Genomic DNA, 25,384 nt, shown 5'->3' with positions numbered 1-25,384 from the left:
TCCTTTGATCTGTCGGGCTACAGTGTAGCATAACATTCACAGAGGTCGCCTTTTCCCCACTCAGCACCTGTCTGCTGTTATCTTGTATCTGACGCCCAGACAGGCTGAGTATAGTGGATAACTGTAGCATAAACACAGCCATACTGTCGAGCCGCTGATGCAGGCGCAGCATCCAGGTCTTTAGGCTTTGGTGATTGTGGTGATCAGACTGTCTGCGCACCTTTGGTGGATTAATAGCGAGCAGACATGCAAATGCAAACACAGAGCAAAGAGACTCTGTAAGCAACAGGATCAAGCACACCTGCCGCCCTCTGTGGCTCTCTAACTGCAGCAAAGGATGTCAGCGTACACCAACAAACCTGGTGACCAACTACAAGAAGCATCTTACTGCTGTGTTTTGCTCAGGGTCAAATACTTATTCCACTCAATGACATGCAAATCAGGTCATAACTTTTATGTAATGTGTTTTTCTTCTGGATTTTTGATTTTGATATTCTGTCTCTCTGAGTTAAAATGAAACTAGCGTAAAATTTGTGAGTGTTTGAGTAAAACTACAAATTCAGCAGGGGATCAAATAATCATTTTCCACACTGTACGTGCAATAGTTTCACGAGGTCCCTCCTTCTGTCTGTAAACAGATGATTGATGGAGATCCCTCTCTTCATCTTCAACTCCGGGTCTGATGCGGGTCCAAAAAGAACGAGCTCAGCTCAGCATACGTTCATCATTATTTTTCTCAAATGATCAAACGCTCCCACTCACCGTCATCGCTGTCTGCCAAAATGGTGACTTTGGCAGACGGGAAGTTGGCGCCCACCTGGCCCCCCATGGGCATGCTGAGGCTGACGTTAAAGCTCTCCTCTTCCTCGTAAAGGGAGTCATCGATGATAATGACGCGACAGGCTTTTTCGCGCTCATCCTTATCGAAGCGCAGCACGCTGGTGTGGTCCTCGGGCCGGGTGATGTAGTCAGAGTAGGAAAGGACTGTGCTGGGTATGGTGCCGGTGGCTGTTCCTGAGGAATTATGGGAACAGAAAGATCAGTTTGCAGGGAAACTAACAGCAGGAAGTCATTGGACTAAAAAGGGGGAAGTAAAAAATAACACAAAATAAATACTAATTAAATAATCAGCCCTACACATGAACATAGAAATGTTTGCTCTAATATATCACCAGTAGTCAAAAGTAATGAAAGAAAAGGTTCCACTCCTGAAATTTCATTTATTTGTGTTTTGATAAAAACAGATTGATCTCACCTTGCTGAGTGTAACAAACTACCAGGAGCTCCTGGCTGGCATCTCCCGAACGTCGCACTGGCACCAACAGCTCTCCAACATCCTCCTCTATCTTGAACTCTGACTGAGGGATGTAGACGGTCGATTCTGTTTTGAAGGAAAACAAATGAAGGCCAAGAACAACAATTTTGTTCAAATAACTCAAAATAACCAGATTCTTACCATCACCAGGGTCCACAATCTCCACCGTCGCGACGTCAGGAAACTCCAGTACAGCCATGACAGGGTCTGACAGCTGTATCTCAAATGTTTCCGAGGTCTCAAAGTCCTGGTCTGTGAAGATTTTCACTTTCCAGGTCGCTGTGGTCTGGCCTGGGTTGAACTGAACCTGCTTCTGGGCTTTACCACGGAAATCCTTGTCCTTCTCTGCTGTGCCGTCCTTAGTGGCAATACCTGAGGAAAAGCATTCCAGTGGCAGCAATATTTTACCCCAGTGCTTCCTCCTGGGGCTTATGTCAAAGTACAGGCTTTCATATTTGAACAGTACACATGATAATTTCAATCTGATGCAACAATAACAGGTAGAATATTCTGTCTGCTGACGCCGCAGAATAAGAAAAAGATAGTTCGAGTTTTACGTTCCTTTGCACAGCGAGTGAGTGGCCAGCATGCAAGCCTTACTAGGAAATGTCATACATGAATTCAACTGAACCTCTGTCACAGACAGGACAGGAAATGGAGCAGCAGTCAAAGAAGAAAACAAAAGCTTTGCTCCTTTGGGGACATGTCTGCAGCGTGAGTGTGGAGTTTTTCTTCGTTTGGCTGCAGGGATAAGCTGAGGATAAGCCCTGCAGCCTTAAAAGGAATGTTTAGAGATTTTAACTAAAGGCAGCTATGGTCATGCTTTATTGCAGGTCTGACCTTTAAAAACACATAAATAACATGAAAGTCTAAAGAGACTTTAAAAGTGGGTAATAATTCATTGTTAAAATGTCAGTTTAATAAAGGGTCGTGTGGTATCATCATCCATCATATCTTTTTATGAGTGACAAGCAAGTGGCCCCTTAGGAGCTAAAAATAAGGCCATTATGGGAGTACCAAAAACTGCACTTTCTTGAAGGGCCACTTGAAGCTGGCTCTAAAAACGAGTGAGTCCCACAATGCTCAGGATCATTTCCAGGAAAGAGTTTAAATTTAGTCATGTGGAAAAAATGTATCTGGACTTTTTAATGAAGTGGAAGTTATAATCCAGCTTACGTAGCTGATGATGTATTTATTGTATATTTAAAGAAGCTAAAGTAACTATGAGGATGGCACTTCATATAACTGGGGAGGACGTGGGTCAGGAGGTGGAGCATGTCATCTACTACTCAGACGGTTGGTGGTTTGATCTCTGGCTGCTCCAGTCTGCATGCCAAAGTATCCATGGGCAAGATACTGAGCCATGCTCCTGATGCGTTCGTTGGAGCGTGAATGTTGGATAGAAAGCACTGAGACAAAAACGCTCTTATGTTTGTGAATGGGTGAATGAGACATGCTGTGTTTTGAATGCTCAAGCAGACTAGAAAAGCATTAACCCGTCCATTTACCATTATATTGTTACCATTATATTATTGGATCATTGCAGCTGTTGATATTAATTACTTATATATTGGTAGCTTGAGTCAACGTATCTCCAAAATAAGCTACCGAAGCTTTAAAATAAATGTTATGGAGTAGAAAATACAATATTTGCATCCAAAATATGAAGCAGACAGTAGCATAACACATAAAAACCTGTTTATGTCTGCAGATTATAGTAAAAGCAATCATTATGTTTGTAAAAACAAACAAAAAACTCACTCATTTCTAAAGCATACAAATTTAATTAGGTTTCCTGCAGTTAATTAGAAGCTAAATAAATGACTTGTCAGCACTTACTGACAAAAGAAGTTTCTCCCAGGTAGCCTCTGCGTTTCAGCGTCACCTCCAGGAATTTGGCATCTTCATCCACCAAATAGTATTCCCTCTCCAGAGAGATCCAGGCCCAGTTGAGTCGGAATGGCTGGGGATTTAGTTTATTTCCACCTAAAGAGAGGCAGGGGGAAAAAGAACCTAACGCATTAGCATTTCATTTGAAACTTCTTTCCGATGGAGACTACAATAATCTGGTTTGTTCCTATCGGGACTCACTGAGGCATATAAACTGCAATCTGCTCTGGGCTCAAGGATAAAAGGAATCAAAGGGATATTTTAATTTAGGAAGGGAAACATGATAACTTAATACCAGGGCTTCTCTAAAGCTCACTTCACCAGGAGGAGTTGCATTACTTGTTATTTCAATGGATTCTTATCCACGTCTACCTACAGCTCTCTCTTATTCTCAGGCCTCAGTAGGATGCCTGCGAACTCAGATAAAATGGAAATTGTCTGCTTTTGAAAAACTCATAGAGTTTTATCTTTATTGAACTTGCCATGCACTGTTCATGCTCTGTAGCGTTCCCTTGTGAAAATAATGAAGTGGAGTGGGGCATTTCCAGGACATAGAGATGAGTCGGATATTATTAGTGACCTCAAAGAGCATATACAAATGATTACATGTTTCTGGCTTTAAAAAAAGTGAGCACAATTACCCCTTTCTACTAATTTCTGACTTTTTATCATACATTAAGCCAGGGGCAGCCAATTAATATTCCCCAAGGGGCCAGATGAGAAACTGAGACTGTTGTGGAGAACTACTTATGGGTGCGGCCATCCACAACAGTTTCTCATGTGGCCCCTTGGGGAATATTAATTTCTTGCCCCTGTTTTAAGGATGATTTAATGTGTGGATGCGCACAATATGAGCCTGAGTAAATACTGAGTGAAAGAGGCTATCCTCCAAAAGTGAAACACATTTGACATGAAATATCAAAAGGTCAGAGTCATAGATCCCGTCTTTAATCCACACTATCTCATGACTCATGTAATCCCTCTAACTGCCAGTTTGGTTTCTATCACTGACTTAATGCAGACAGCTTCAGAAATATGTCAGCGAATAAGTTCTGCTGCATACTTGGAATATTTTTTTTTTAGCAATAAATATAGTAAAATAGCTTAATGCTTTATCCTTGAGTGAGGCGAGCCTGGTGACCTGTGACTTTTGAAATGGGTCAGGCTCAGCGGATTCTCTGGATCAGAGAGGTTAGAGACAACTGGCTCGCTTTAGTTTTGCTCGGCTGGTCACACTGAGAGCAGCCCCGCTGACCTAACTCTGTAAAAAAGTTGCTTAGAGGAGTGAGAGGACTTGACTGAATAAGAAGAAGCAGAAGTTTTTGGGAAAATGTTTTAAAGGTTTGATACAGGTGTCAGAAAAAATAAAACAAATGTGAACTAGACATTACACCAGTCAAAGGAGCATGAACAAAAACAAACAACGGGACAATAGAAAGGAGCCTCTCCTTGTCCTCACACTGAACCACCATTGAGCTCATTTTTGCCTCAGTGAAGAAGAAAGGGGCTGCAGTCTTTATGCTATGTGACCGGGGAGAATGAAAACACTGGGGAGCTGAGTGTGGGTATTCAGGATGGGAAGGGGGCCGCTTCCTCGAACCCACATGTCAGCGCTGAAGCCAAGCCAGGTCGTATCACAATAGAAACGATCCACATGGACCAAAAGGCAGAAGCATGATCAGATTCAGCTGATGTTTGATTGAGTAATGATGAATGTCTGGAAAATGTGGGATAGTAAACATAAATAATCACTTTTCATTTCTTTCTCGAAAACAGAGTGTGGACAACTGAGTTCAAGTTAAAGAAAGAGTCTTATTCTGTTTAGCGTACACGGATGGATACATGAATGCAGGCTATCCTCTTGCGAAAATGGAGCGGCAATGCCTGGTGAGCACTCTGCACCAGGCTCGTGCTCAGGTTTCCCGCAGCCATGGCTAAAAATACAGGAAACAAGTATCATGTCTGTTTTTGCTTGACCCAAATTCTTCAAGTGTTAATAGAATAACGGGCTTTTGAAAACATTCGACTTTGTTGTGTTCTGAGCAGAATCGACTCAGTACCTGCTAAACAAGCAAAACTCTTAAAGACACAGATTTGCTCTCAGCACCCAAGAAGGAAAATGCACCAATTCCAGCCTGATGTACAGTCACACACAGAAAAAAAGACTTGAATCATCAGATTGTTTCTGTGCTGGAAAAAAAAGTGCTTGCTGGCAGTTGGCCCTATTTGGAGCTGATATGAGGAGAAGCTCATTCAGAGTCTCTCATCAGGGCTTATTGAATGAACACAGCAAAGACAAAAAACTGCTATTGTTTTGGCACCAAGCAATCAGGCAGCTTTAGGTTTCTGCATTACTACAAGGAGTAAAACAAAGGGCTTTTTATGAATCAGACCAAGTGTGCTGGGATGATATTTCACAGGCTGTTGAATAACAAGCATCGAAATTGCAACGACATATTTCTACAGTATTCAAATGACACTGAAAAGTTACATTTTACGACACCTCTGTGACTGTTTCTAGATATAAATATAATTGTACATATATGGGGAAAGCTGGGGACAAATGTAACATGTTTTATATCTTATTACATTACTATCTGAAACACACTACACATGTTGCTGCTGACATGATGTGTTTGCCATCATAAGCAACAAACATTCTAGCTTCATTTTTACATTTTACGTTTTCATTTTTCCAACAGTAAATAACCTGCAGAAGTGAATAAATGCAAATCCTGTACTTTTAAAACAACAGGCCCCATTACACAGCCGAATAACGGTCGTGCTGTGTGTTTCACAGCTCTGCTCTGGGGACGTATAGTGGTGTCTCTTTATGATTGCATTTACAATCATAAAGAGACACCACCACAGAGTTACATCTGGCATTGCCTACTTGTTATCCACAGCGTGATCCACGGTTGTTTTTAATAATCTTTTTATCCAAAATAACAGCTGTCACTGCTGTTTGAAATGGCTGTTTCACATCTTCCTTTTTCCGTTGCACCTCACTCCTACAGTACGAAGGATGTGATTTGCTGTTATAATATATGCTCAGGGGGAGCAGAAAGCAGCACTACTGTTTTCTGGCTAAGAACATCAAAGCGAAGATCTCCCTTAGTCTGTCAGTCTGTCCCTCCCTGTCTCACAAAACCTTCCTTCCCGCCAGACTCCCAGATTATGTGTAGCAGAGTGACAGATGTACTCCACAAACCTCCTCCCCCTCTGTGTTCCCCTTCCTCCCTGTGTCGGCTTTGTTCGCAAAAAGGGGATGAACAACTGAGAAGGACAGCAGGCCGCAGTCTGGGTGGGCCAGATCTGCCGCCATGGCGTGCCTCCCTGCCTGCCTGCCTCCACATTTCTCTGAATTCTTTTGTGCGTGCTGTCAGACGCTGAGGCCGGCGCTGGCATGAGGCTGAGCAAGCCAAGAGTCGGGATGCCAGGCGTGCACATAGCACTTCAGAAATAAATGAAAATGGTTTAGCTTTGCCCAAAATAGAAAGACCCGCACAAAAAGTAGCTGCAAACATAGGAGCCAGATTGCTGTGCTTTATGATTAATTCTTTTGATTTATTGCAATTTTTATGACGCTCATGCTATATTAGTCTGGCTATCAAATCCAATACACTCGGCGACTGACTCACTAAGCTCACATTTCCATTAGCTTTTTAAACTGACAATCATTATAATTTCTGCTGGGATGAAATGTTTTATAGGCTCCATGTATTTCCAAACCTTCCTGTTAGCAGCCATCTAATAAATTAGCTTCACTTTGATTGATGCCAGTTGGACGGCAAAGAATGCTAAAGAAATGTGTTCTGTTATACGAGCCGAGTGACACAAACTCCTAACAAGCACTAAGAATGTGCATCAGAAAACACAGAGCAGTTACAGAATAACAGGATGACTCAGCACAACATCATGGCTTATTTACAGGACATTGCAGCCTCACAATTTCTCTGCAAAGGCGTCCTTTAACGGCGCATTCTCCCTCAGCTCATATTTACACAGCGGCACTGCCGGAACCATACATAGATGCAGTGGTACAGTGGGTCAGGCTGGAGGTATCACTTGAGAGGAAGGTCAATATGAAGCTCACCAGCATGATGCAAGGAAGAGCAACCTTCTAAGAATATCCTCATTGAGTGACAAGCGTCACGTTATTGCATTTCGTCATCAATCATCCAGTTCATATGAATACTGGTGAGATTCCTGCCAGCTATGCTCAGCATTTAATATCACTGGCTTTAAGTGTGGTCTGTTAAATCTAGAGGATGTCAAACATCTGGGTAAACAGACAAAAAAGGAGATCAGGTAAGATTCATCTAAAATTTAGGTTTCTTAGATGCAATGATGACTTTAATCGTTCAGTTTCAGTGTGTGCTATGAATCAACGAATCGAAGTGTCTGCATCACAGCATCTGTTCAGGACATTAAGGACATCTCTGCAGGAAGTTGAAAATAGCTTTGACCCATGTGTGCCAGTAGGCGGGGACAACAAAACGAAAACAAGCAAACTTAGACAGCACTGACATGTAGATGTCAAATCATGCAAAAAGTTCAAAAGCAAAAATAATGAACAAAACAACACTATTGATCAATCTAAATCTAGATTAAGGCTGTACTGAAGGATATTTCAGGCTAAAATGTTGGAACGCTGCCTCAGGGGACAAAAAATAAAACCAGTGTGAAAGCACGGAAAAATACCCGTAGACTGGCTTATTCAGTGCCCATAATTGGACACTGGTTAACATTTTGGTTTGCTAGTGATTGTTTTTAATAGCATTCACCAAATTCTTTGCTAATGCTAACCGAATGCTCACACAACATGACTTAGTCAGTTGCAATGTTAATCGTGGACCAACATTATTATGATGACATGGACATATCTACTTAAATTGTATTAATACATAATCAGTCTCTTTAACTAAATGCCTGTTCGGTCTGATCACAATGACTGAATGACATTGAACGGCGTACCTTGATTGCATATGGGGTTTTAGTGATTTAGCTGATTTACGCAATTATGTGATAAATAATGTGGCTTGCTTTGTGACCTACACTTTTAGCGCTTTATTGGTCTGCTGCTTAGCACTAATCAGCAGCTTCCCGTATTGGTGCAACGTGCACATACAGTCAGTGCTTCCCTGCATTGAACATCATTTCCCTCCACCCTGTTGTTCATACATGGTCCCTTGTGGCACCAGAAAAATTAGCATCAGGTGTAGCATCAGGTGTAGCATCAGCTACCGGTGTAATGCTGAAATATAAGGAGGCTCTGGTTAAGACAACTGAGTCAAAAAATTATGAAAAACTGCACCTGATTAATCTTTTGAGGCACCTCGACTGAAACCAGGAAGTTCAAACTCTTCCTGGTGTGTCATGAATGTACCAAAACTAATCCATTCAAAAGCTGTTGAGACATTTCACTTCAGACCACAGTGAACCAACAATCCAACAAACCAGTGTTTCCTTCTCTGCAGCAAAGTCACTAGTGCGGCTGAAAAAAAAAAACATGGCACAGAGTAACTCAGTGACAGCTTTGCCACGTGGGAGCAGATAAGAATAACCGCTCTAGCTATACATCATAACTCTGCACCCCAGAAGTCCACCAGTCGCCATAAATCAAGGCTCAAGATAAAGAACAAAAAGAGAAATAGAGACAAAGAGTGAGGGAATAGCAGAGCTCAGTGAAAGGGCCGGAGGGAAACGTGAGATAGAAACAAGAAAAAAGAATAGTAATACCCTGAAGGGCTCTTAGAGAAGAGGAAAGGGGAAGGAGGGTAAGTGAGAACAGGACGGGGTGCGGTGGAGGAGGACTGAGAGGCCTTAGCTTCTTTAAGTCGCGGGGGCCCCGACAGTGGCACCATTAGCCAGTAAATCTCCCGGTGACTGTTGACACGAGTGACATGTAAGATCCCAAAACACTGTTAGGGAGCAGAGGTTTAGCATGTCCATGTCAGCCAGCCTGCAGTCCACATGCAGCAGGGTACCCTTACAGTACTGAAGAAATGTGACCAAAATGCTGCCCTTTTAAAAATATTTCAAGTTCCTTTTCCTCAGTTTCCCCTTTTCTCTTCTGGCTTGATATCATTGCACCCCTCTGGGGAGCTGCCCCCTCCAGAGCGGGCAACTCTTACGCTGGAAATCTGTGGGTTATCGGGCTATCTGAGATTGGGTTAGATTTCTGCAGAGCTGGGAGTGGGGTGACCACAGGCTTTGAAAGGGGATCCCTCTGGAGCCTCCACTCTCACGTACACACCTGTCTGCCTGGGATACCACCTCACTTCTAGGCCCTGCTCTGTCTGTGGCCCTGGAGTCTGGAGTCCCATAGGAAGTGCATTCCTCTCCCCGGCTCTGAATGATCACATAACACTCAACTCACCAGGGCCCATGATCCCCCTGCAGAACTGGGAGACTATATTGTTGCAACTAGAAAAAAAACCTTATCTTAATGCAAAGCTATTTGTTCTGTCTTTGGTTTTTGTCTTCTGTTTGGGGTGCACTTTGACTTGCACCAAAGATTAAGAAGAATGAAATGTTTGTTTTGTTGTTGTTGTTGTTGTTTTTAAATTATTGTTCCAAAACACTCCAAAATCTTTACATTTACAAGGTTTAACAGGCCTGACACAAAAGGGTTTCTTTTCTTAGCCCGTGGCTCACTGGACCCATTCCTGATGGATGGGGATATATGTGAGCTGTGTCACAGCAGGTATTTACTGCTTCAGTATCCCACTCTTTGAACGGCTGTAAGAAATTCCAGAGTTGGTCACTTGAGTGCAAGTTACTGCTTGCAAACAGTGTGAGGATGGCCCAAGTTGAATCCTAGTTTGTTTCTAAGATCATCATCACAGATCTGTTAAGTCTGGTATTCTGAGTACTTAGTAAGAAGCCATTAGTTTTTTAAAATGACCGCAGTAGCAGATGATAATTATACTGGTTTCTTTCTACTTTAGACGGGATTTGCTGGCAAATAATTATAAGATATTCAAAATTTTGTGATTAAAGATTTTTCTTTATGCCTCCAGTCTCCACCTGACTTTAAAGCAACTTTCTGCACCTATTTAACTTTCCACAACACAGAAGATGCATAGAAGGAGAGTGACAGTGAGGCTGGACAGTGGTGTGGACAATCAGTACTGATGACGTTGTCGTGTTTTTAAAAGATTTTTATTGCTCAAATCAGCATTTGAGAAAATCTTTCTTATTGTTAAACTTGTAGCAAGGTGAGGTGCTGTAAAAGTAAACCAATGACTTGAAAAACCGTTACACCTTTAAGTATTTAATGTTACATAATAGCTTTCTTGTGAATATACAGATATGAACATGTATAGAATACCTCAAATGAACCAGAGGCTGCAGAAACTGTAATGGAATCACAAGACATTAAAAAAAGAAACAAACTATGCACCATATAGTACGGATAATGCAGATCAAATGTAGAATTTAGATGTTTTTCACTGTAGATTTAAACTTTAAGCAACAGAGGAGGGTTTTTTTTTCTAACAACTGACTGCTATGCTAACTCTATGCTAATGACTGATCCTCACAGAGACCCCTGAAATCAAACCGAGTGTCTGCTCCTGACTTCTTACTAAGACCAGTGTTGGGTTTAATGCGTTACTAAGTAACGCGTTACTGTAATTAAATTACTTTTCCACTGAAAAAGTAGAGTAACGAATTACTGTTCATTTTTAGGTATTTTAATTACAGTTACTTACAATGTATTTGCGTTACATTGTAAAATAATTAAACTCGCTGAATATCGTTATTTAATTTCAATAATTTGTCTCCTAAACGTAGAAGTAAACTCTGCCGCTTTAACATCGCTGTAGTGCAGCTGTACGTCATTTCGCACCAGTTTACTTTATAGTCGTATTCTAAAGCGGAAGATGTCGGACTCGGCTGAAGCGAGTGGCTGTTTTTTGAAATGGACATATTCCCGTCTCTTCACTTACATGGTAACTGGTCGGATCACTTATTATTACAGTAATATGTAAGCTATGTCCTGGGGAGAAAAAACTATCGGCTGCTGTTAATAGCAGGAGTAATCTACTGAAGCGCCTGACACAAGAGCATAGACGAACACTTCTGAGTGATCCTTGTTCATCATCCATGGGTAACACCGCGGCAGCTCCTGCTAAGCAGGCAAAACTCGATTTTACTTCAGCAGCACAGAAAGCGTCTGAAGGTGAGCTTAAAAAAGTGATTGCAGGCTGCATTGTGGAAGAGATGCTACCGCTGCATACTGTAGAGTCTCCGTCTTTAAAAAAATGTATTTATTATTTAGAAAGTTTAATTTCTGTTGTTTGCCCACTCAAGGTTTATAGGGATTTTAAGAAGTATTTAGTTAAATTACTTATTTAGTAATTAAGTTACTTTTCTGACACAGTAATTAGATAAGTAGTTTAAATACAATATTGACTAAGTAATTAGTAATTAATTACTTTTTTAAAGTAACTTACCCAACTTACTGACACACGTGCTCTTACAAGAGCCATACTTCCGCTTTGCCTGGCCACACATACACACACATACCCACACACACAATGTCACTGGTCTGCACATCATTGGTTTATGTTTGATTAAGATCTTAATTTTCTGTATCAGCAGATACACGGACTCGCAGTTACATATGTACATGTATGCTTGCAACATTTGAGCCTGCAGGGCTTATAGAGGAATGCCAAACTGCTTCAGTTCCACATGAGGATATGTTAATTATCCGAGTGTGTATTCTTGACCTGCTCGTGAAGAAGCATCACTGGAGCGCATGTAGTGGCAGGTATCTTTTAAAGGCTGCTAAGACCCTTAGGGAGCTTCCCATATCAGTGCATCTGAGGGGTATTTCCGGAGCGTGAGGCCACATTCAGATTGTGTGTATTTGTGTAAAACTTACTAGGTTTAGAAGTGGTATGTTTACACTCGATTCAGGATTAAGAATTACTGGAGTTTACAAAGGAGGTTTAAAACCCACTGATTTTGAAAGGATGTGTCTGGATCTAGAACTACTTTGATTAGATAAGAATTCATTATAAAGAAGTTTAATAGTGTTTTTGTGGTGTTTAAGCACAGATTTCTATTTAACCTTAGGTTAGGTTAATGAAGTCGCATTTGGATTTTCTTTTTAAGTACAAAAGTTTGTTCCCTGAGGCCAGTGAAAAATGGATTATCTTGGGTGCTAATCTCTACTGACCCACCATCGGTTCTCACACAAGCAGCTCACCCACTGAGATTTGTTATCAGAGAGCCTGACCATCACTGTGCTCTCCACTCACATGCCCCTACATGTCCAGGATAAAGCCACATCCCTCAGGGGTCACCTCTTCAACACTTCACATTAGCGGGCCACCAGCTGGCTCGACTCGCTCTCATGTATTATCTCTTTGATCTTTTCCTGGACGTGTCTTTGTATTTGTGTGTGTAGTTATGTATATGTATGGTGATGATTTTACTGATAAGTGTATCCATTAAGTGCAGTGATACAGATGCAGTTCATCACACAGATGATATGGCGCTGCCACACGTGTCAGCCGTGGTCATGTAGAAACAAGGTCTGGTTTTACGTCCCAGTATAAGCTCCACTGCACCTGGTTCAGCTGAGTTGGCTGGAAGCTTAAATAAAGTGTGTAAGCAAACAGAAAAGGGAGCGCTGAGCTAATTGAAGCCCTTGTGTTCCCTTCCTGTGGTAAAACCCACACTTAAAGACAGAAATTCTTAGCTTTAGGCATCTTATTAAACCACATGTGGAAAAATGTTGGCCTAAATGAAGATTATAGGATTAAGGCACTTTTATCTAATCTATGTTGATTAATGTCAGTGCTACTGATTCTCATTAAAAATAAATATATCACTCACAGTCTGAGGGTAAGAGTTAATACGGAGGCATTAAGGCGAAGCTAAACTAAAAACAGACAAACTCACGTCCTCCTTTTTCTCAATGGGTGTGATGGTGGTGTTAGGAGGTGGAGCATGTCCCTCCAAACAGCATAATTATAGACTAAACTTTCCCTTCAGCATTGATTGCCTTTCTAAATCTTGTTTCATATTTTACAGCCAATGCTAAAATAGTAAAACCCACCTGCTGCATTTTATCGCTTTGCATTTGCTATAAATATGTAATGCTGTTAGAGGTGAATGTGACAAGGCAACGAGTGATTTTATTATACCCTGACCCATCATATACCATGCATATCCGATTCATTTAAGAGAATTCTTTAGGGTAACCGATGTCGGCTGTCAGATTGTCGCATTATGCTTGGGGTGGATATAAATAATGTTTTAATAGTAAGGCAGTGTTACAGAAAGCCTCAGTGCTTCAATGTTATGTCAGAGTAAGCGAGTAAAAACAGAGAGAGAAAGAAATTGAGCTAACAAAAAATATGAAGTTCTTATATTTTGGATAAAGTTGGTTATTTATTAAAAAGAAATTTAAGAATCTTTTAATTTGAAAATCTTCATAATGTCAAAATATTCTGCAGATTTTATTTCACAAGTCATGTCATTGAATAGTGGATACTTAGAAAGATAAAAGAAGATGTTTGTGAGACTTGCTGTAAGAGGAACCAGATATATCAGCATACCTATGCACATTTCACTGTGTCACTTCAGGCAGATGATGAAAGGTGGCGTTTGAAAGCCCAGAGAAGCGCCCCAAAGTATAGGACCCTATTGTTCAATAACAATACAGTTGAGAGCATGTGGTAGTCTTTTACTTTTACTAACCCACATTCAGTGTTTGACTTAAGTCCCCTTTGACCCCTGTCCTTTAAACCTGCTGCCCTTTCCAGTGGGGCGAACAGAGGCGGCGCCTCGGTACTGGGTGTCAGTCATGGCCAACTGCTTTAAGCCTTTGTGATGCAAACACTTAGGTGACCGACAGAGAGCAAGAAGTTTAAATTTTAAGCAGCCATTAAAAGTCAAACTCAAAGTGGCTTGAAGCCACTGCACGTTAAATATTAGAGGGGTCCTACCGTTGTCTTCAACTATGAAGTAGAAGATATCACTGGTGGCGTTGCTCCCATCCAACAGCACATAACAGATCTTCATGTCATTGATATCAGCTGTTTGCATAAAAAATATGGAGAAACAATTAGCTAAAATGATAACTGTGACGACTAAACCACTTTTATAAGGTTGTATAAATACAAAGTCAGAAAATATAGTTTACAGAGATATATTTAATCTCCTAAGACCTGAACCCTTTCAGGGCATGCAATTTTAATTTGTCTTTACCATTTGGGCTGATTGGGACCTGATGAATGTAAAAACAAAGAGTTACGTGACTTTTTTCCCTGATTTTTGTTTCTGAGAAAAATGAGATCCACATATGAGGACATTAGCTTGAAAATTTTGACAGAACAGTGGCAGCATAACGTCCTCATAAGTGGAAATCAGGCCCTTGTAGAGCAAAATTTTGTATTTTGGTCTAGACAACCCAAAATTTGATGTCCACATATGTGGACGCCAGGTCCTAGGAGGTTAAAATTGTTTTATGGGGTCTGTAGTAACCAGTTAAGCATCATTATATTAGTATAAGAATGCAGCCAACTGGTTTTAACTGAATATTATTTATTTGAATATTTTTTATTCTTTGCTTTTTCACCGGTTATAAAAAGCTGTCTTTCTGTTTTACACATTCAGGATTTGGATTTGTGCTTCTATGCATCTTATTAAATTCTATAAAAACAAGTCTTTGTAATAAATCCTGGGAGAATATCTGGTGTTCTGTCAACTTTATACTAACTCAAAGCTGTTGGCATCATGAATTCAGAACAATTCTTTCCTTTGTGCCACACAAAACATCCACTCTAATCCAATATTAACTCTAAAACACTGATGAGTAAATCTTACCTTTGAAAAACGTTGTTACAAGGTTTAAAAATGTGACATCATCTTACCTTGTGTGAATGTCTTGATGCTGTCATTGCCCACGGCGGTATTCATGATGAAGCCGTGCAGTGGAGCCTCGGACACCGTGTACTTCAACACCTTCTGGGGACTGTCCCGGTCCTCTGATCGAAGGACCTTGCTGGTGATCACAAAGCCCAGGTGTCCAGTTGGGAGGACTTTCAGTGAAGCGGCAGCCTTATTTACCAAAATCTGGGGGACACCGTTATCCACCGTATTGATGTGAATAGTCATCATTTGGGGTTTGCGTGTCTCATAGTCAGTGTTAGGGAAAACGTAAAAGTCGGTGTGAGTGCCATCGGTGACAGTGAAAGAGAAGCTGTCTTCACTGGTCTCAGTGCCATCGTGCTTATAGCTGATAAGGTTCTCGTTCAGGTCCTGCTTGGTAAAAGTCGTAATTGGCTGGGTGTTGTTGAAAAGCAGCAAACCGTGTACTGGCACTTGCGTGATTATAAAGCGCAGCAGGTGGTCTGGAGTGTCCCGGTCTTCAGCAGTAAGTTCAAAAGGTGTGATGAGTTTGGATTCGCCCTCCTCCACAAGTAGCCTCGTTATGGTTAAGACAGGTTTCTTATTATCCACATCGGTGATGGACACTCTGAAGGTTCGGAAGACGGGATTGTAGCCGTCTGTCACCTCAAACTCGAAGCTGTCCATTTTAATTTCATCATCAGAGGTGTGGATGTAGTAGATCTTGTTGCCAGCAAGCTGCAACTGGGTGAAGGTGGAAATAGGAACACCTGGGAGGTCAGTGCACTCTAAGTGCCCTCTACTAGGCGCTCTCGTGATGCTAAAACTGAGGTATTCATCAGGGCTGTTGATGTCAGAGGTGCTGAGGAGGTCAGTGGTGAGAGTTACTTTTCCACCTTCTTTGAGAGTCACACCTTTGTTAACAACATCTGGAAAAACCATATCAATGCTTCCAATGCTGATGTAAAAGTAACGGTCAATAAGTGGATTTATACCATCTGTGACGTCAAATTTCAGCAGGTCACGGATTCCTTCCTGGCCTGTGTGCACATACTGAATGAGTTGTCTGTCAATTTCATCTTGTGTGAAATTCATTCCCAGGGTGATATTTCCTAAAACGTCTCCAAATTTGCTGATACGCTGCAGGTAGCCTTGGCCAGGGCCGTATCGCACAACATAAGTTAATTCCTTGTCTTCGGAGTCAAGATCTGTTGCCTTTAAAACGCTGTTGCTAATCACTTTTGTTTCTCCGATCTCCACATCGAGGCCATCGTTAATGGCCATTCTTGGTGTCTCATCATCAACAGGAATGACCACGATAGGAACTGTTTTTTCCACTTTGTGTTTTCCATCAGATAGCCTGATTTCAAAGCTGTCTTCCTTGGTTTCAGAGTCATCATGTTCATAGACAATGTTGGATGCCTCTATGAGCTGCTCCAAGTTGAACTTCTCCACAGGGATGGTGCCAGTGCTGAGCTGCTGAACAATTGTCCCATGCTTGGGTAGTTTGATGATCTCAAAGTCCAGCTCATTCTTGGGGATGTCAGCATCAGCTGCGTTCAGAATTGGGGTGTCAATGACCAGACTCATTCCCTCCATTACCACAAACTCACGGACAAAAATCTCAGGCTTCTCATCATTGGCTGGAATGATGACTATGGGGAAGAAGTGGCGCTCAGAGAAGTTAATACCATCTGAGCAGCGGAACGTGAAACGATCTTCCACAGGTTCAACCCCTTTGTGGATGCTTTGGACATAGTAGATGTGGCCAAGGGAAATTTCTTTAATGGCGAATGCGGTGATGGCCGTCCCAGCTCTTGATTTCTCTGAGCCTGCTGCAGGTGAGATGTTCTCCACATAACCAGAAGTTGGTTGGACAATGATGGTACACAAGATATCCTCGCTGTTGGTGTCAACATCCTCGGCATGAATTTGCTCCAGAGTAATGACGTTCTTCTCCCCTTCCACTACTATAAACTGCTCGCCGACGCTGACAACAGGTGGGATGCTGTCAACAGGAAGGATTGTCACATGGACTGTCACACCTTGGATCTTGTTGCCACCAACGACCCACTGCTCTGACATGTCAGACAAAGTAAGATTGAAGGAGTCGTGCTCTTTGGTCGGCCCTATTTCACCAGATGTGTGAGCATACACAACCACCCCGTTAATTATGTCCTCCTGAGTGAATCTCTCAGCAGGAGCACCATTAACCAGGATTTCACCCAGTCTCGGAGGTTCTTCAACAATAAAAGTGAGCATGAGGTCATCTGTATCTTCATCGTGGCCCTGAATGACGTTACTTGTAATCTCCGTGGCTCCATTCTCCAGTACATCTATGGAGGCTCCGAGCAGGCCGGGTGGGAGCATAATCGTGGGCCTTTTGTCATCAACTGGCTCGATTGTGATCCTGATGGCAATTGGTACCTCATGGAAACCATCACTTACAGAGAGCTTGATGACATCAGTGAGAGATTCTTTTCCTCCGTGCATGTAAGTTAGACGACCGGTTGTGATGTCTTCGAGCACAAATGTTTCGCCATTTGACATATCAATCCCCAAATACTGCAGCTGCCCATACTGGGGAATCTGGGTCACCGTGAAGATGATATTGTCGTCATCTGTATCCGTGTCAGTGGCGTGCAGCTCCTTCCTGGTAATGACATATGTACCTCTTTCCAAAACAGTGAATCCTGTGTTGGTGATAAGTGGAGGTTTGTTGTCAACCGGCTGTAGGAAAATGGTGAACAGTCCATCTGCTGTGTTTCCAGCTGTGTCTTCCACAGTGAATGTGAACTGAGCCACTTTTGGAGTGATGCCCAATTCCTGGTCTGGGGGCTTATAAGCTACTTTGTGGTGATTAACCTGGGCTTGTGTAAACTCTGTAATTACAGTGTCAGGGCTGTCAGTCAGTACAATTTCACCCAAGAGGGCTGGATTGTTCTCATCTGTGTCAGTCGGGGGCTTAGTGATGGTGTACTTCAAATCTCTGTCATCTGAATCAAGATCAGTATAACACAAGAATTTCTTCCTAAAGTATGTGAGCTCATATTCCTGCACTGTCATGTGAAGGGTGGTGCCTGGGAAAAGCTCTGGGGCAAGGTCATCAACGGGATGGATTTTGATAGTGAACGTGTGCTCGCCTGATTGATTGGGAGGATCGTTATCGTCCTGGACCCGGAATACAAAGTGATCGGTTACAGTGGTGGTGCTGTGGGGCCCGATGTGACGATAGAACAGCTTTCCATCCAGAATGTCCTGCTGAAGCCACTCAGTCACCACCTGCTCAAACATCTCATCTGTCTCGCTGAACTTCCACAGAGATGGGTCAGACGGTAGCTCTGCTTGCCTAAGCAGGAGTTGCCCTATGGTGGAGTATGGTGCCTCCATGACAAACTTAATAGTGGAGTCTTCTGAATCGATGTCTGTTGCACTTAGGATGAATGGAGAGATCTGCATGATTTCATTCTTGAACAACACCAAGCCAGTGTTTGCATTAATAATAGGGGGCTCGTCATCAGTGGGGACAATGGTGATGGGGAACAAAAATTCCACTTCATTACTGCCGTCAGTCATTCTAAAAATAATGTTGTCGCTATAGGTGTCGCTGCCGTCATGCTGGTACGCAACAATGCCAGCGTCTAGATCGGCAGGTGTAAAGAACTTCCTGCGTGTGCCGAGCATGGTAAGGTCTCCGTGCTTTAAACCATCGATGACTGTGATTCTCACGTCTTCCAGGTTATCCTCATCGCTAATCTCTAAATTCTGAGAGCTGGAGAGAGCTCGAGATTGCCCTTCAAACAATAGCTGCCCTGTATTTTTGGTTGCAACAGGAGCCAGTGTATTCATAGGCTTTACCACAATCATAAAAGCAAATGGATCTGACACTGCACCATCGGTGTCTACAATTTCAAACTCTAGCTGAAAAATCCTCTCTTGTTCTGAGTCATCTGAGGGTGGCTTATAGGCTATTTTAAGCTCTTTGATGTCCCTGTGATAGAAGGAGGTGATAGGCAGGTTCTGATCATCTGTGCTGATGATATAACCCTGCTGAGGGTTCAGCGGAGACGTGATGTTGAAGATTAAGTCATCTGGGTGAGATTCGACATCTTCAGCCGACAGCATGTCACTTGTAATAGCTGTCATCACAAACTGATCAACCTCCATCATCATCATAGCTACAAAGCTGGGTTTGGGAGCAGTGTTCTCTGCACCTTCTCTGATTCTAACCATCATTTGGAAATGCTCTTGCATTATCATGTTTCCTTCGTTATCCTGCAGCTCTACCATCATTGGAATATAGTCTCTGTTTGGTGAGTTGGTTTTAGCCGTGTGCTTGTAGCGAATACCCTGCTTCACAAACTCATCACAGTCAACCATTTGGCCATTGGAAGGGTTGTTCAAAAGAGTGCCATACCTGGGAAGACCTCCAGCGCCGACCAGAGTGCTGATCTTACACTGTGTGACACCATCCTCATAGGAAAACTCCAGGCCCTTTTTGTCAATAGGATTGCTCTCTCCATTGAGCTTTTCAACATTAAGGGGCATATTCCTGGTGAGGATCTCAAGCTGCTGGAAAACAACCTCTACTTCCAACATGAAGGGGACAATGACTGTGTCTGTGTGAGAGTCATAACGAAGCTGCAGCTTCACACGATCCTTACTGGGGCTCCTTGATCCAAAATGCGTGTATTTCACTTCTTCAGATCCAAATGAACAGGGAAACTTTTTAGGGGTTAGCATCCCAGGCTTCTGGGCCAGTGGATCATTGTCCAGGACTGTGATTTGGCAGCGGTCACCGGGCTGCACTTCTGTTACCAGGTCATTCACAGGGTCCAGAAACACGGACCGCCCAAAAGGCACTCTGATCCCATTGTTAGCAACAATGATATCATCTTCATTAGGTCCGGCCCTGCGGTGATAGAGGTGAGCTGAATCAAAAGGCCCTGCACATACTGAGGCAAAACAGAAGCTGAGAGAAAAAGCCAAAAGAAGGCAACTCTTTTTACAAAGTTTGCAACTTTGCAGACAAGCAGCCATGTCTGCTGCTAGTTGCCTTGTAATTTAGTTAAAACAAGTGAGCAGCAGCAGGAGGCTGATGCTTCTTAAGTGAGAAAAAAAGCATAAAAAAAGAAACTTTGGGCCGGCTGGAATCTCCTCTGTGTGTTTCTTGTGTGGCTGCACAGACCCAAGTGTGGTGAATGCTGCAGGGCTGTGCAGGTGAATGAAACAGTAGTCTGTGACTTGCACAGGCTCCTCCTTCTGTCAGTGCAGGGAGGGGAGCCTCCAGCCCCCAAAGCTAATTTAAGAAAGACCATTGGACAAGATTGCCCCAAACAACACCTACCCTTCTCCTCTTCTCTCACTAAAAAAAGGGTGTTGGGGTGGGGGTTGGAGGATAAAATCCTATTCAAAAAAACAAGTCTTATTTGACTATATGGAATCTGTACAGTTAAAACCCCTGACACTATACTGTATAGGTTAGGAAATGTGATGTACTATAGATAGATATCCATGTTTTTTCATATGATGCATCATTTTATAAATACATTTAATTAAAAAATCAACTGAATATAATTTGATATCTTGTTCCTCCAAGTTTTTTCTTTTAGACACAAGTGTGAACATGCAAATGTGTCAGAATGCAACCCAGTTAATGTTCCCTTTAAAAGGGTTAAAGCTAAGAAATAGTAGAAAAACAGTAATAAAGCCTTTACCCAGCGATAAAATGATTCTTTAGCTATTTAATCGATTTGTTTTTAGTTACTTTAAAATGAACAGTGTCTTCTGATGTTTGATCACTGACCTGTGTGATATCACACGCAACTTCATTATTAAGGGTGTAACCTATCCTATCAACCAATCCCTTATATTACCATGGAGGGCGGACTAAGAGAAGGCAATGTAATATGCCCAAACAAACTATCATTATATCAAAGATGAGCCAGTCAGCAGGGATTCAGACACTGAACAGGATTCTTAGAGTATCAGAAGAATAAAGTTTAGTATCTCAACCAAAGGCGTGTCTGTGCAGAATGATGACGTGTGGAGATATTTCTGTTCTCTTCTAGAGTTAAGGGCCTCTAAGTTCAGGCAACTTTCGGCTCCGGAGGGGCCATTTGTTCCAAACATGGGGACAATAACCTGGCATCAGCTGGCACAACAGGTGTTGGAAACTGTTTGGTCTCACACACACACACACACACACACACACACACACACACACACACACACACAGAAAAAACATTATACAGCTGAAAATATGCCACCTAAGCCACCTGTGATGGAAATAAATATATAATACGCCGCATAAATATAGCACGGGACATCTCTGGCTTCATTTCTCATAAAGTTTAGTTGCTGAGCAAGCGCTTGTAATAACCGAATCTCTGCAAGCAATGGCTGCGTGTTTTGAGGTTAAATAAGATTCAAATGAGGGAAAGTCCCCTCGTCTGTGATTACAGCATCTGCATATTTCATGCAACCGAACACTGTTGTTCGGCAAACTGAGTGCGCAAAAGAAAGTTTCAGCAGAATAAGCAGGTGAAGAAAATTTGACGTTCTTTTTCTGCAGTGACAAAGCAGAGCGTGGACACATCGAGCACTCACACTGGATGCAGCGAGAATGTGAGAATGTGTATTCAGTATGCTACACAAGGTCATGTTAAGATAAAAATACCTAGTAGCCTTTTATGGGTCATCTTTTAAGTTGAGCCTGACACTTGACGAAGTGATCCATGTGCAGCGCTCGAGCATTTTCACACTTTCCTTCCAGCTGCAACGCTGGAAATGTTTGAGTTTCGTTTTATTGTAACCGCTGACTGTGACATTTCTACGTACTAGGAAAAATCTTCTTTTTAAATAGTTTAACACACCAGTAAATTTATCCAGTTATGGACTGATAATGAGTTGCTTGTATGGAAGAATTTGTTGCTAGGTAGGGCACTTCAGTGCAATTTATGCTTCAATATAGTGAAAAATGAACCTTCAGAGCTGCTAGAATTATTATTCAGTGAAAGTGCTGCTTCTTTATCGGTGGCGGTAAAGCTTTTAGGACAACGCTGTGAACCACTCAGCAACCTTCCTCTAAGTGTGGGTCAAATAGCAGAGATGCCATAAGCATCCCAGCATTCTGTATCACACTTTTCATTGCATCCTCTAAATAAATCTTGCCCTCCTCGCTTGACCGGACAAGAATAAAAATGGGACATGCACCAAATGGTGTAACTATAGAAACAAACACAGTAAGCTTTTTATATTCTGTTACTCTCCACGTTCCTCCCATAGTGAGGAAAAAAGTGAAGACTTAAAAACAAGAACTTCCCATTCAGATAGTTAGAAAAGCCTGATATTGATTGCTGGGCTGGAAGCATGACTGATGAAACAGGCGTGTATAAATCACCCGATGACAGCTGCTTAAGGTGTCTGTCGAGCTGGTTAACTGGTTAACTTGCATTTCTCCAAATTAGACATTAAAGACACGACATGCTTTTAATAAGTGTCTAAGATAAACAGAGAATGAAGCTGGTGTGATGCCAGCCTCTGGTGCCCAGGATCATCTCTTCATCCAGGGGGAAGCCTGTGATGACAGCAGCACTAATGACATCGTGATAAATGGAAAACAAAGCACTCGTCCTTTTATCCCTAACAGCAACGGTGGCAAAATCCAGGATTTGCTGATTATTTTCCTCAGTTTCCCCACAATTCCTGGTCTGCGTCATCATGTTCAGAGAACAGGGAATGCAAAGCTCTTTAGTAAACACGTTTCACAGTTTGACATGCTCTCAGCACAAACTGTTGACTTTACCCCCTCGTTTTAGTCACGCTCCAGGGCTCACATTGTTAGCTCGCTGGTTCAAAATGAAACACCTCTTCAGCAACTATTGGAAGGATTGCCTTGGAAGTTTGTGCAGACGCTCAAGGTCCCCGGGAAAAGGATAGATCTTCTTCTGCGGACTAACCCTCTAGCACCACCGTGAGGAGGGCGTTTTTGGTTTTAAGTCAAAGGAGTAATGGATGGATTCACATGAAATATATGAATAAATGATTTTGTCTTTCATGTCTTGACTTTAAATTTGTGTCACGTACCATGATTTACACTTAAAAGTGTCTCCTTTTTGCGTTCTTCCCTCTAAACATAATTATAAGCATTAAGCATGGCTGACTTAAACATGAGGAAAGTGTCAAAGGAGCCACTTTCACGAGTAAATCATAGCATGCTGTTTTCTTGGCTCCAATGGTAATCCAGTTAAGAGGTGACTGTGTGTGATTTTATAGCTGACAAAATCACCGTACACAGAAGCTGGAGGTGATAGCAGTGCTGGGATTTTGTTTTTTGTTTTGTATGATGATCCCAAGTTATTTATTTATTTATTTGTTCATTTGTGTGAGAACCATCAGACACTGCAACAGGTCTGACAACTGTAGGGAATTTCTTTTTTAAATTTATGTAACTTTTTATTTGGCATCAACCTCGCCTGCGTTTGTCTTTGATTTAAAAAAGAAAGAAAGATGGGAAGTGTTTTAAAAAATGGGTCAAGAAAGCGACTTAGTAAACTGGAACTAGTTTAACATTCCACAGCTTAACACGCTGACATAAGCCTTAATGGGTGTTTTGCTTTTTTGAAAGCTGAAAGTTTTAGTGCTCATTCTTCAGATTCTCAGCGTGCCCGCAACTCTTTTCAGGCATGAACATCTCAACTATTTTTAAAGTAGATGAAACAGCTCTCTCCAGCTTTTGATGTGTAAGTGTCTGTAGAGTTACCAGAATACCTGATGTATGAAGATATTCAGAAACACTGGATATCTCAGTACATTATTATAAACATCACATCACATTTTGCTGCATCATTTGTTTCACATTTTGGATTTTCTGGCATAATTCAAGGCTCCTGTTTGAGGACAGCTATGTGGGTGACGATCGTGTGCTGCATCCTGTCCAACCGTATATTTAGTTCTGAATCAGATTGCGGTTGTGCCTCGTGGTTCTCTCCTCATCTCTTGGCATACAAGCATACACTCACCAGGCTTTATTAAGCTACTACCTGCATGAACCACCTTTTCCCGTCAAAGCTGCCTAATTTCTTCGTGGCACAGACTCTGACTTGATCACATCACACTGTTGCTGCAGATCTAACTGCTCCACACGAACACAGACGTTGGAAAACCTTCCACCTTCTCATCTCACATAGATGAAAGAAAGATCAAGGATGTTGAGTCCTGAACATCTCAACGTGGGTGGTTTTAAAAACTATGGTTACACATAGATTTGTGAATGACGCTCTTGCTGTTTGTGCACTGATTCAGTGTAACCGACTCTCTTCTTTTCTCTCTCCCTGGTGTCTTTTGCAGTCTAGATCTCAGCCTCACATAAATTATCTGATTATGTAGAAGTTATAAAAGAAAAAGCTGTTAGGGATCAGCTGCAGGAGGTGATAAGCACCTTGGTAAAGGAGCTCTGACAGATTCTTTGAAAACAAGCTTTGACATCAGAGAGGTGGCTCACCCCTGATAAACCCCTTGTCTCCTCAGAATAGCCGAGGAAGATTTCCCCCACATTCTCTTTGCTCTTGCGCTACTCGCTAGCATCCTAATCATCCAGCCCGTTGTAAATATACACTGCGTATAAATAGGGGATAACTGAGACCTTTGGATCCAGTTCCGAGGAGGAAGAGGTTTGTGTTTTGCTGCACTGGGTGGTTTGACGCAGGGTGTCCATGACTGCGGTCAGGCCGGAGGGGCGTGCATACGAATTTTAGAACCGCTCCTGCCGTCACTGCTGCTCTGCGGGCTCAGTGCAACATTTCATCTGCTTAATGGCGGATTAAAGCATCCTGTGGGGCAGATTGATATAGGCTGATGCTGTCATTTGTCATTAAAGGGGAGCGGAAGCCCATGGAAACAGGCTGGATATAGCAGCTGGATCGGCCCCAAACACTGGGCAGCTCATTGCTGTAGATGGAAATTATAAGAATATTATGTGCCTCATGAATTTAGACAGGAAACATAAATATAGGCCAGTCTATTAGCGATGAGCTGAAAATGGACATGGCAGTTAATTAGGCTTTATTGTGTGTTAAATTGCACGGCCGCGTCTGTAATCGTATTCATGTAGATGTAAATTTGCTGTACAGCACCATTAAATATGATTCTCATTTCAGCCAATATGTTCAGATTTAATTAGTACTAATCATGGCCTCACTACACTAAAAGGAGAAGCAGGTATCAACCTATGTGCAGCACAGTGTTACACCTCACCAAATGTTAATTACTATTTGCTAACGGTGGGGGAAGAAAAATAGGCTT

The 25,384-nt window shown here is 42.2% G+C and overlaps 1 protein-coding gene across 1 annotated transcript in view; it reads right to left on the bottom strand.

Moving 5' to 3' along the window:
• Positions 1-20,292, bottom strand: part of frem3 (Fras1 related extracellular matrix 3) — a 31,215-nt gene extending 10,923 nt beyond the window's left edge. The window contains exons 1-6 of the mRNA XM_085409640.1: positions 15,103-20,292; positions 14,176-14,265; positions 3,155-3,301; positions 1,457-1,687; positions 1,256-1,381; positions 763-1,014 (exon numbers count right to left, since the gene is read on the bottom strand). Of these exons, the coding sequence (XP_085265766.1) occupies positions 763-1,014; positions 1,256-1,381; positions 1,457-1,687; positions 3,155-3,301; positions 14,176-14,265; positions 15,103-20,119 (5,863 nt within the window). The 5' untranslated portion in view covers positions 20,120-20,292. The remainder of the gene's footprint in view (positions 1-762; positions 1,015-1,255; positions 1,382-1,456; positions 1,688-3,154; positions 3,302-14,175; positions 14,266-15,102) is intronic.
• Positions 20,293-25,384: the final 5,092 nt, after the last annotated feature.

This window comes from Rhamphochromis longiceps, linkage group LG6 (assembly GCF_057381845.1).
Source record: "Rhamphochromis longiceps isolate RC_006_pf linkage group LG6, R_longiceps_female_GT1.1, whole genome shotgun sequence".
In the NCBI taxonomy this organism is placed as follows: Eukaryota; Metazoa; Chordata; class Actinopteri; order Cichliformes; family Cichlidae; genus Rhamphochromis; species Rhamphochromis longiceps.
This window is presented reverse-complemented; position numbering and strand designations above follow the sequence as displayed.